We start from the raw sequence: 12,617 nt of genomic DNA, 5'->3' as shown, positions 1-12,617 counted from the left end.
GAAGTCGGATACTTAACCGACTGAGCCACCCAGGCGCCCCATTTTTTGCACAGTTTTTTAAGGGGAAGGTCATTACTTACTTTAAACAATCACAAGTGACTAATAAATGTGACTCTGTCATACGAAAGATGTTATGGATGGCCCGGGCAGCTAAAATTTGCCGCATTGTTTCATAAACAACATCTGGATTGTCATCTGATTTCACCTCCATGGAACCAAGAAATCGGACAATAAATAACTGATGAAGAATAGAATCTACAAAAGAACAAGATACATTATATATTTCTAAATTCCACATATCTCTTCCTAAGAATAAAACACACTGTCACCTTTTAGATTTTGTAGTAAAAAATACAACCTAGTAGAAGTATTTACAAATTACTCCTAACTACAGTGTTCATGTTATAAGAAAATTAAGGTCTCAAATTCAAACAGCAAAAGGTTCTGCTTCAACAATAGGTGGTTCTTGTACTATTCTTATACCTTTGCTGTAAGCTTGAAATGTATCAAAATAAATAGTTACTGCAAAAAGAAAAAAAAGTCATGCTCCAGTTAGCAGAAGAAAACATGAACTGCTAGGAAAAACTTAAAGGACAGCTATTGAGAATTTGACTACGAGGTCAGAAGTATGATATTCTAGAATTTTAATGAAATCTTTAAGCCTGATTAAGTTCTGTTGCTTTGAGTGTACTATGAGCAAAAAGAAAGCTATGAAGTAAATGTACCATTAAAACAGCATACATCAGAATAAAAACAAATCCTTCACACAGTTTACCAGAGAATTTTTAAAATATAAGAATACTGCACATCTGTTTTACCTTCAGTTTCAGATTTTGTACCTCCTCCAGATTCTCCAAATGGATTTGTGCGCCTGAAAAGTTTTTAAAAAATTATGAACCAATGGTCAGTTACCATGAGCCATATGGAAGAAACCTCAATCATTGAAACTGGAGTTAAAAACTAAGAGTCACAAAAACTTGTACACACATTTTTTTATAAAGCTCTAAAATGCCTGATCCTGTCAAGGTACACTACTGATGACCACCTTACTCTGACAAAGGCCTCTACCTTCACACTTAGCAGGCTGAACTCAAAGCTGCTGCATTCTAGAAGATGTGGATGAACTATAGACAGACACACACACACCCCAACATCCTAATAAACCATGTTGTGAAAACCTTGAATTCAAATAAAGGGGGGAAGGAACAGCTGATTTAGCTTCAATTTTAGCTACCTAAGAAAAATGCCAAGGATTTCCTGGGATTTTAAAAACCTCTTTTTAGGTCCTTTATTACATGTTGCAAGTTAACTATGCTAACTTGAACATTTTTAAATTTTAAACCTGTATTTCTGAAGGCATATGTAAAGGAATGCAAGAAGAAAAGCTAAGTAGGGATGAAGCTACCTCCCCTAAGGGTGCTTGGTTCTTGGCACACCCACAATGAAGGAAGAAAAGTACAACTGAAAATAAGTTTTATAAACAAACAGAGAGCTAAGTTGTTTTAAATAACATTGGCATTAAGATAACATGAAATTGATCTCCATAATACATGTCTGACCTATTCTATCAAATCCTAAGTAGATTTCTATGATCAAACAGAAATTTTTTCTTGGTCATAGCCATGTATATCCAAATCAATGTATGAGGTGTCCAACCTACTTAAATAAATTTGCCTTAAGTCACATTTCCTTCATCCCAGAGCCAAAAACAAATTTTTTTAACAGATTTGATATTTCTCATTATTATAAACAAAAGATAACTTATTAATGATTCATAACATGAATTTAGTGCCTTCCTGGAGATTTTTTTTTTAATGTTTATTTTTATTTTTGAGAGAGAGACAGAGCATGAGTGGGGGAGGGGCAGAGAGAGAGGGAGACACAGAATCTGAAACAGGCTCCAGGCTCTGAGCTGTCAGCACAGAGCCCGACATAGGGCTCGAACTCATGGACTGTGAGATCATGACCTGAGCCGAAGTCAGACACTTAACCAACTGAGCCACCCAGATGCCCCAGGAGATTTCTTACTCTGACTCAAGATAATATTTTTCCTTTTTTTTTATTTTTATTTTTTGAGAGAGAAAGAGAGAGAGAGAGAGTTGCAGGAGGCACAGAGGGAGAGGGAGACAGAGGATCCGAAGCAAGCTCTGTGCTGACAGCAGAGAGACCAACGTGGGACCCAAACCACAAGACTATGACCTTAGCTGAAGTCGGGCACTTAATTGATTGAGCCCACCCAGGCGCCCCTCAAGAATTTCTGAAATATTGTCGTGACCTAAAGAATGGACTGTTAGCTTTCTTCTGCAATTTTAAGAGCAAATACCAGAAGCAGATAAATAATTCAAAATTAAGTAATCTCAAAAAAAAATTCAAAATTCTCTTAAACTGAATTGCCTTCACTTATTTGAGGCAGAAAACAAAGAGAAAAACCTACATGATTCTTTATCAACTACCAAAATTAGGTAATTAAAGAAAGTACAACACAGCTGATATATATATATATATGAGGCACACTGTGTAAAAATGGAATCATAAACCTTATAGACCATAGAACCATATCACTGTGATGCCATCACCCACCTGCCTCCCTGGCCAAAGGCTTTTGCCTGGCCAGGCTGATCTTCACACACAGGAGAAATGATGTCAAACTGTATTGGAGTGTCTGGGGCAACAAGAGAATCTAGAGAGAGGGCAGCCAAATTTGTGGACTCAGATCCCAAGGATCCTGAGCTGCTGGTTCGAGCTGTCGGTGGCCGAGATTGTCTAAGCACAGAAGAAAACCAGAAGGCATTGCATTTAGTTTTCTCTTTTGGAAATTAAATACAAACTATGAGAAACTTTATGTCAGTAAGAGGAACAGAACAAATTTCAATAAATACAATCACAGCTACTTATTTAATAACAGACTTCTTTCTTTCCAATGACTAAATTCAAAAACATAAATGACCTCACTCTAGAGATAAACACTAGGAAAATTTGGAATCTTTTTTATTTAGCATCCTCGCTGGTAAATTTACCAATTTGAAAATATATTTTCTATGTCTGGGGGGCATATTTCGTACTAACGTAAGTAGCACTACTAAAATCAAAGTGTTTTGCTAACACTTTCAATAGCCCATATAGTTTTAAGACTTTTTTTTTGAAGTTTATTTACTTATTTTTGAGAGAGAGAGAACAAGCGGGTGAGCAGGGGAGGAGGGGAGGAGGGAGGGAGGGAGGGAGGGAGAGAGAGAGAGAGAGGGAGAGAGAGAATCGCAAGCAGGCTGTGCACTGTCAGTACAGAGCACAGTGTGGGGCTTCATCTCATGAACTGTGAGATCATGATCTGAGCCAACCAAGCGTTGGAAACCTAACTGACTGAGCCACCCAGGCGCCCCAATAGCCCATACAGTTTTAAATAACCAAAAGTCTGGTAACTCACCCTGCCGGGCGCAGACTTTCATGCCTCTGCTGGAAAGATGGGGAAGGAGTGACCGCTTCCAAAGCCGACTGATTTACTCGTGCAGCAATTTCCTATTTTGTTTTTTAAAAAGGACTAGAATTAGTAAAGCAAGAAAACCAAAAGTTTGAACAGAACTCTGAATTGTCAGAATGCTCTTGAGTAACACTTAAAATGCAAATTGGAGTTACTAAAGTAGTTCCACATTCCATCTTAAGACACATAATTAACTTTATAACATAATAAGCTTCCTCTTACTTCTTACAGACCTAGGTCTTTAAATATTTAACTACCAGATTTTCTAGACTAAGGTTTGTACTGTTAGACCTAATACAGCATCTAGTATATAGGTACTCAACACATTTGCTAAATAAATAAATTTAAGAGTAGGAAACAAACAGAAAATATCAAAACTATTAAAATTTTTTATAACTATACAGCTGAGTGTTTTCATGATCTTCCAAAATATATTTACACTCAGAAACATCTACATATTTATTAACTGATGAAGTTATCATTTTTGGACCAAAATGTGAAAGAAAGCTTCCTATAAGAAATATTTTTAAACTTCATATTTCAAACACTGGCTACATAAAACAGTATTTGCATTAGAAAAAACATCATGTAACATTTAAAAAAAAATTTTAAGTTTACTTATTCAGGCAGAAAGAGGGTGACAGAGGATCCAAAGCAGACTCTGCACTGACAACAGAGAGCCCGATGTGGGGCTCAAACCCACGAACCGTGAGATCATGATCCGAGCGGAAGGCAAATGCTTAACCGACTGAGCCACCCAGGAACCCCATCGTCACTTAACATTTTTGCATTTCTGTGTCTTATAGTTAGCAAAAATATCACGACAATGCTACAAGTTGATCAGAATTTCTCCTCTCATTAAACACAGATAAAGTAATTCTGGATAATCTGGAAAATACTACTTAAAATTTAGAGATCTGATAACTTGTGGGGAAGTAAGATAACCCTGAATTATTCAAATGCAAACACTGTATTTACCACGTATTCTCTAGGTATTAACAGATCATCCAACTTCCATTTTAATTTTTTGTTGCTCCCAAGTAGCATAACAGAAAGGAAAAGCTAGACTGGCAACAGATCTAATTACTACAAGCAAAAGGCTTCTCTACAATTAGCACTAATTTTCTCAGATTAGGCTCATAAAATTATTATACAACTAATAGAAGTTACTAATATTTTGGAGATCATGAGATACTGTTTCTTTTTTTTTTTTTTTTTTTTTTTAAATTTTTTTTTTTCAACGTTTATTTATTTTGGGGACAGAGAGAGACAGAGCATGAACGGGGGAGGGGCAGAGAGAGAGGGAGACACAGAATCGGAAACAGGCTCCAGGCTCTGAGCCATCAGCCCAGAGCCCGACGCGGGGCTCGAACTCACGGACCGCGAGATTGTGACCTGGCTGAAGTCGGACGCTTAACCGACTGCACCACCCAGGCGCCCCCATGAGATACTGTTTCTTTATTCAAAACTTGTTCCCAGGAATCTAAGTCCTAGGTGTCTTGGGTGGCATTTCAAAGCCATTATGATAAAAACAGAACTCTTCAAATTGTTCTTCCATTCACTTGAGCTTAAACCTGCAAGTCATCTTTAATTCATCTCCTTCATCCTTTATATTGGTCAGTTAGTAACTACTCTAGTCAATGTCTTTTTACCTGTTTCTACAATGTATCATTTCTTCTCTCTTCTCTTAGTTACCAGGGTGTCCAGACCCTCAGCTCATCCCTTAATTATTGTAATGGCCTCCTACATGTTCCCAGACACCCCTGTCGAATCAACTATTATCCAACAACAGTTTAAGACTTAAAAAAGTGAGGGCTTCCTAAAGAAATCAGCCCTGTTCTGCCTCAACTCAAATTATCAGTACTGCACAGCCTTGAGGTGTCCTGGAGGCGGCCAGGTTCACAGAACAACTGGGCCCACCAAGACTGGCAGAGGACACACAGCTCCTTTCCTAAACCAAGTCTTTTCCCAACTACATTGTAGTATGGACCCACTTGTTTCCTTCCACAGTTCTCTGGGTTCTGCCTGTATATCTGGATTGCACCTACATGGAAGTTCATCTGGCTTGATACCCTTGCTACTCAAAGTGTATGTGGCAAAACAGAGTTCAGGCTGAATACCCGAACCCTAGATATAATATGTATTTTAACAAGATCCGCAGGTGATTTGTATGCACATTTCAGCTTTCAATTATTCTCCAACAAGAAACTTGAACTCCGATTATACTACTGGTTTCAGAAACACACCGTTTCTGCCTTTGTGCTTTTGTTTTTATTCTCACGTCTGTAATTTCTTCTCTTATCCTCAAAATATGGACAAATCTTAGCCAGCTCAGTCTGTATCATCTCCACAGTTTTCTCTAAAATTAAAATCCATATTTGATCTTAACATTTTCAAATCTTAAGCTTCTAGTCATTACTATACACTTTCAATTATATACTATTTTATATGAAATGTTACTTAAATGTTATGTTTGTATTCCCATACACAGAGGCCCCTGGAGGGCAGAGCCCTGGCTTATTCTTATTCATCTGTATCCTTATCCATGGTGCTCAGCCCAAGGCTAAATCCAGCATTGATACCCAGTAAATATTTGTTAGCTGACAGATTTCCATTACATTTGAAATAATTTATCTAAGAAGACTAGATGCTCATATATGGATACGTCAAAGCTACCCATTCAAGGGCAAATCAAGATTACAGAATTTGAGAGATTAAGACATAATTAATAAAAGCCATGTAAGCCACAGAAGTATTCAATTTTGCCAGATCTGGATATCATAAATAAAAACATTACCTCTGGATTTTCACTTAAATATATTTGTTTGGATATGTTATTTATTGTACAGATCCACTGCAAGAGAAAAAGAAAAAGAAAAATAAGACTTTTTTCCTACAATCCTTCTCTTCTAAACAAGAATGTTCAATATCTCATTGAATAGAAGTTTCGTAAGATGTAACACATAATCTTTCTCACAAAAACAGTATTTTCCTATGTACATAAGTATAGTCTGTGTGTAACAGAACAGTGAATAGATTTATTATTTTTAAAGCCCAAATTAACTTCATACAAGGGAATAAAAACATAGCAATAATGTTAAGTTATAATTTAGTAGCCTGTATTTGTTTTTATATCACTTCCCTTCATAATCTCCACCAAATAAGAGAGTCTGGATTCAGATATCATGATTAACACTAATGCAAAAAAGTAAAGAGCTAAATATATTCCCAGCAAATGCATTTTACATACTTCCCTTCTTCAGATTTATAACTAATTAACATAGAAAATGCTCTCTCTTCCACATTTTCCACTTCACTCTCGAGGATTTCAGTCCATGATGAGCCTCATTAAACTAATATTCTGTGTGGTAAGCCCTGCAGAGAGCAGACACAGGTCTGTGTTCCTCACAAACCAAAAGCAAGTTTTAATACCTACTCTTTTGCATAAGAGGTAAATAAAAATAGATCTCTATGTAATTTCTAACCTTGTCTTCTACCAACACAGTTATAATACCAGATAAAATGGCTCAAAATCAAGTACAGTATACTTTCATCGAAGAGTATTTCTCAAGACAAAGTTTTTGAAGTGTCAGTTCTTGGTGGTAACTTACCTTCCATATTTGGTGCACTAGAAGTAAAAATGGAGCCAAAAATAAAAGACTCGTGAGGAAGAACAGACACTCCCAAATTTTTGTTTTTCTGTCTTTCATTTTAAGCTTTACTTGCTTCCTGCCATGCTACATCTGTTGCCACTATGTTCTTAATGCAGCAAATACGGTCTCAGAAAGTTGGTGAGAGAAGAGAATAAATTAAACTGTCACCTCATGATACTACTAACTTGCCAGAAAGCAATAGTCACAAGGTCATTTCTGAAGTCGTGCCTTTAAAAAGACAGACAGCAACGATTTCTAACGTCTCCCCTTATAGGTCTAGCTTTAAAATTGTCTGTGAAACTTAAGAATGTTGCTTGGGGACAACAGATTTTATTTTTAAAAATTTTGTAATTAACTAGTATTTTCCAAATTTCTATCTTAGTATTTAGTTGCTGAGATATCTTGAGATGTTGCTGAAGAAATTAACTAGATAAAATTTTACCTCTTCGTGGTCTTTTTTACTTTCTGCTTGCAAAATTGAAGATCTGAAAAAAAAAGAAAGAAGTTTGACCCTTAACTTAAAAAAAATTGATCTGAGAAAATGTTTTATCTTTCAAAGTACATATAAAACCAATCAGTATCAAAACTTTAAAAACCCAAAACACACAACCAATCAATATCTTAGGAAAAGGAGACCACCAGGGGCATCTGTACTCATATTTTAACAACTTTGACTTTGGCTGTCTGTGCCAAAACATAACCAAAAAAGAAACAGGTGCTGTTTTTCAGAAGACAAACTGTACCAAAAGAACACTGCAAATAAGACGATGCACTTCAACTTTCTGACATATCCTATATATTTCAAATATAAATCAGTAATCCTAATAGAAAACACCAATTATACTTAGTTATTATTTCTCCATAAATATAGTTAAGTAAAATTTTTCAATATATTAGTCACTAACATTGGGATGTTTAGCTTTTCTATAAATGTTACTAAGTTAGAGAAAAAAATAATTACTAATTTTGAATCACACTAGGAATGTGAAATGGGAAATCATGTAAAGCATTATTAGCAATAAAATGAAAAAACAAAAAAGTAAGTACTTGTAGTAACATATTAACAATTTGGTAATTCTGACAAATGAACACAGGGACTCCCAACATCCAGCATGATAAATGACACAGTAACTGACATTCATTACATGTTTAAAGAAGGAATATGAAATTAAACCACCATTTGATAAAAGACAGTGAACCATAGCATCTTAACATAGAGAAAAAATGACTGAGAATTCAGAAGCTGCATCTGAATAGTAAGAAACATCAAAAAGCAGTATTTTAATTAAGTAGAAAAAAGCTACAGATAATTTAAACATCATTAGGAAAAATTTTAGATTAAGGTTTACATCCTTAGATAGATTATAATGCAGCCATTGTGAAATGTTTTTAATAAGCAGCTGTAGATCCAAAGTGTGTGTGTGTGTGTGTACACGTACACACACACACACACACACACACACACACACACACACAGCATTTCCTCAAGTATTTTTTTAAAAATGTATTAGAGGGGCTCCTGGGTGGCTCAATCGGGTAAGTGTCTGACTCCTTTGACTTTGGCTCAGGTCACGATCTCATGGTTTATGAGATGGAGCCTCATGTCAGGCTCTGCACTCTCAGCGCAGAGACTGGGTTTTTCTCTCTCTGCCCCTCCCCCCTCTCAAAATAAATAAAGTTAAAAACAAATGTAGTTAGAGTAAAAACTGTAAGGCAACAGACCAAAAAGTTAATTCTTGTTTCTAGTTAGTGAGATTATAGCTTTTCTCAATATTCCTTTTGTTATATTTTTCTGTTTTTCAAAAATTTATTCTAAAAGCTAGTCTATGGGTTCTCAATGCAAAGGTAACAGAAGTTTTAAAAATTGCACATAAACATTAATGGACTAAATCATTAACTTAATCAGAAATACATAACATTTAACAATGACATTAGTGGGGCGCCTGGGTAGCTCAGTTGGTTAAGCATCTAACTTTGGCTCAGGTCATTATCTCATGATTTCTGAGTTTGAGCCCCGCATAGGGCTCTGTGCTGACAACTCAGAGCCTGGAGCCTGCTTCAGATTCTGTGTCTTCCTCTTTCTCTGCCCTTCCCCCACTCATACTCTGTATCTCTCTCAAAAATAAATAAACATAAAAAAAATTTTTTTAATAAAAAATAAGTAAAATGACATTGGTATTTGCACTTACTACACATTAGGCACATTACATTATGTTAGATTTCTATTCTTCATAACAACTTACAAAGTAGGGATTATGACCACCCCACCCTCATTTCACATGTAAAAAAAAAAAAAAATGGTGCTCAGAAAGGCTATATAACTTGTCTAAGACCACATGGTAAGGAGCAGATTTCAAATTTGAACTTTCTGACCCCAAGGTTAGGGCTCTTTCCACTAACTTGTGCTGCCTTCCCCATACCATGCAGAATTTTCAGTGAACAGTATCTTAACATGAAATCACAGGTTTTTACCATATGACCTTGTTTTGACAAGGTCATTTAACCTAGTCAGAAAGGAAAATGCAAATCATTTCTACATGATTAAAAGGAAAATGATCTTAATATGTAATAAGCCTAAAATAGCTATAAAATGTCTGAATGGCAAGGAATTATCATGCATTTCAGTAGTTCAAACGATTACAGATTTTATTAATAGTAGGAAAAAATACTAACTTTTTTCCATCAAAGGAAGTGATCTGAAAACAGTACCGCCTGTCTTCACAGTCAACAGCCATTACCGAACAGTTGTCTATGTCCATGGCGAGTCCTCCTGCTACATCCCCACGTGCCTGACTCATTAAGTTTCCACCCTGCGTGAAGTAAAACTGTCTGTCCCAGGTAGATGACACCAAGCCTGTTTTACTAAATGAAGAAAGTACATTCACTCTTCAGTATCAACACACCTGAAATCTCATCATAAGCCAGACACAAGATAAAACATCACAAAGAATCAGCTTGCAAAAAGGCACCAAGGTGCCTAGAAAATACAAATAGCAGTTTTTCAGTCTCTAAAATAAATTCATGTATGTCAACCCACTTTTGCATGTGTGCGTGTATTTCCAAAACAAGGCTAGAAATTATCAAATTGCAACTGTTATAACGATGTTCCATAAACTACAGTTCAACTTTCAAGAGAAAAAAAATCGAAAGAAAAGAATTCATTTTGTTCCTAAGGTTAACTGGCTTTATCCTACCTTTAGGTAAAAACTGAAATTTGATCTGATGGTGTAATTACATATAAAGTATGATAAAAGTGATATTTAATGATATTTCATGTAATCCTAGATTTAAACTCAAACTGGTTTTGCTTTTAAAATAACTCTGGGGGACCCTGAGTGGCTCAGTTGGTTGAGCGTCCAACTTCGGCTCAGGTCATGATCTCATGGTTTGTGAGTTCGAGCCCTGCGACGGGCTCTGTGCTGGCAGCTCAGAACCTGGAGCCTGCTTCAGATTCTGTCTCCTTCCCTCTCTGCCCTTCCCCATTTGTGCTCTGTCTCTCTCTGTCTCTCAAAAATAAATAAATGTAAAAAAAAAAAAAAATTAAAAAAAATAAAAATAATTCTAAATTATTCAATAAATACCTAAATAAAATTTTACTTCTGAAAATTATTCACGTACCCCCATCAAAAAACTGACAAAAACACTAATACCACTAAAAAGATTCAACCTTTAGTAAAATCAAAATAATTTAGCAGCTGTCAATTATATATTATGTTCACTTGATATTACCCTAGATGATATACAATGTATGAAAATAACTGTAGTTCTCTTACTTCCTAGCATTAAGGTATCCAGCTTTCCGGGTTAAGTTTCGATTAACAGGAAATTTCGTGGGATCTGGGTCAGGTACATATAAGGGGTCACTGGCTACTTCCAAATCCTCTATTGTCTGCTGCATGGTCTCTACATCATTGTCCATTTCCCTGCGAACACTAACACGGAAAACAAACCACAACAAAGAACTGTTTACCGATCATGTTTACCTAAACATTTGTTTTGTATATATTTTCTTAAAGAGAGTAGTAGTGGTGTGGGTAGTTAAAATAAAACGAACACATTATGAAACAAATTTATGTTTTAAGTGAAACTTAGATATTACGGCAACAATACTAAATTAAAAAACTACCACACTAAATACCTAACTTTGGAGGAATTTTCAAACTGCTCTGTCCTGTGCCTTTAAAACAATCATTTTCGTCTCCCTGCAGATCTCAGATTGACCACATCACTGCTCAGACTTTTGAACCTGACTAGAATGACTTTCTTTCCTTAAGCTTTCATGGCTTGAAAAGCAAGATGTACATAGCAATTCCCACCCATCCCCCACAATTCACATAACTGTGAAGGTAATTAACTTGTGGTTAATTACTATTATGTGTTTGTTATGTTTAGACATAAAACCTAGTTTAGAATCAATAAAATACCATAAGCCTTGACACAGTTATAAAATTCAGAGTTCAAATTCTGTGGAAAAGATGGTGAAAACACCAAGAAGCATGTGAGACACACTCCCATGGCAGGGAAAATAGCCCTCAGGAAACTAAATGCTAAATATTTGTAGATTATGGCATTTAGCTGTTAAGTTATTCTTGTAACTTCATTTTCAATTTTAAGGAAGAAAATACTTACTTCTGTACACTTGTTCCAATATTAGTCAGGAATTCTTCCAGCTGTTCACTGAGATTTTCAGAACCCATCTTAAAGAAACTTATCTAAGGCAAGAGGGTGTGCATGTGGGGAGATGAGCAACAGAAACACACACAATACAAAACATACTTAAAATGAATCATACAGTCACCCAGATACAAGGTAAGGTAATGAACAAGGGAGTATTCCCATTTGTGTACTAGTTTACAATGACTTCTACTGGGCTTAGAGCAACTGTAAAAACCAGACTTCAATTTCACCATACATTTTTTTATATATTAATATATGCATATGGTAAACAAAAACTGGAAAACTTTAAGTCATATGGATAAACCTATGTTTACTACAAAGATAAGTTTTATGCTGAGGAATAATAAGTGCTCATATTTGAAGAAATATCTGAATTTCCTTAAACTCTTAATTTTTAGGGACGTGCCATCTCATATTGACCAAATTTAATTTTCTAGCCTCCTCCCTGATGCACACCTCCTGGGACACTTTGGGGTTTCAATCTATTATTTTTAACTCAGGAGGTATGCAGGGAACATGAGACAAACTCAAACTTGCCCATTCTCTTTCAAATCTACTCTGAAGCAAGGGTGAAAGGAAGTTCCAGCAGAAGTAACTGCAGAATTCATTTAGCTTTCTGTCCCTTGTCCGCAACCTGTGATGGACAAGGACTAAATACAAGGTAAGTAATTTCATTTACCTGAAAAAATGTGAAATTTTCATTTGCAAGGAAAACCATTCTAGCTTCTTTAAAATAGTATTCTGATGACATTTTAAATTACTTTTGAAAATACATACCCAAACAGAATATTGTGACCTTAGTCTGTAATACC

The 12,617-nt window shown here is 35.7% G+C and overlaps 1 protein-coding gene across 3 annotated transcripts in view; it reads right to left on the bottom strand.

Annotated features, from left to right (window-relative positions):
• The window catches only part of APPL1 (adaptor protein, phosphotyrosine interacting with PH domain and leucine zipper 1), a 58,176-nt gene that overhangs the window by 27,306 nt on the left and 18,253 nt on the right, over nucleotides 1-12,617 (bottom strand). For 2 of the 3 annotated variants that reach the window (XM_043587707.1, XM_043587706.1), the window contains exons 9-17: nucleotides 11,758-11,840; nucleotides 10,902-11,060; nucleotides 9,802-9,990; nucleotides 7,571-7,613; nucleotides 6,273-6,329; nucleotides 3,422-3,513; nucleotides 2,581-2,763; nucleotides 819-871; nucleotides 81-255 (exon numbers count right to left, since the gene is read on the bottom strand). In XM_043587707.1, the coding sequence (XP_043443642.1) occupies nucleotides 81-255; nucleotides 819-871; nucleotides 2,581-2,763; nucleotides 3,422-3,513; nucleotides 6,273-6,329; nucleotides 7,571-7,613; nucleotides 9,802-9,990; nucleotides 10,902-11,060; nucleotides 11,758-11,840 (1,034 nt within the window). The remainder of the gene's footprint in view (nucleotides 1-80; nucleotides 256-818; nucleotides 872-2,580; nucleotides 2,764-3,421; nucleotides 3,514-6,272; nucleotides 6,330-7,570; nucleotides 7,614-9,801; nucleotides 9,991-10,901; nucleotides 11,061-11,757; nucleotides 11,841-12,617) is intronic. The other variant, XM_043587708.1, reaches the window with a different exon arrangement.

The sequence above is a fragment of the Prionailurus bengalensis genome, chromosome A2, assembly GCF_016509475.1.
Source record: "Prionailurus bengalensis isolate Pbe53 chromosome A2, Fcat_Pben_1.1_paternal_pri, whole genome shotgun sequence".
NCBI classification, from domain to species: domain Eukaryota; kingdom Metazoa; phylum Chordata; class Mammalia; order Carnivora; family Felidae; genus Prionailurus; species Prionailurus bengalensis.
The sequence above is the reverse complement of the archived record's forward strand: the minus strand, read 5'-3'. Positions and strand labels throughout refer to the sequence as shown.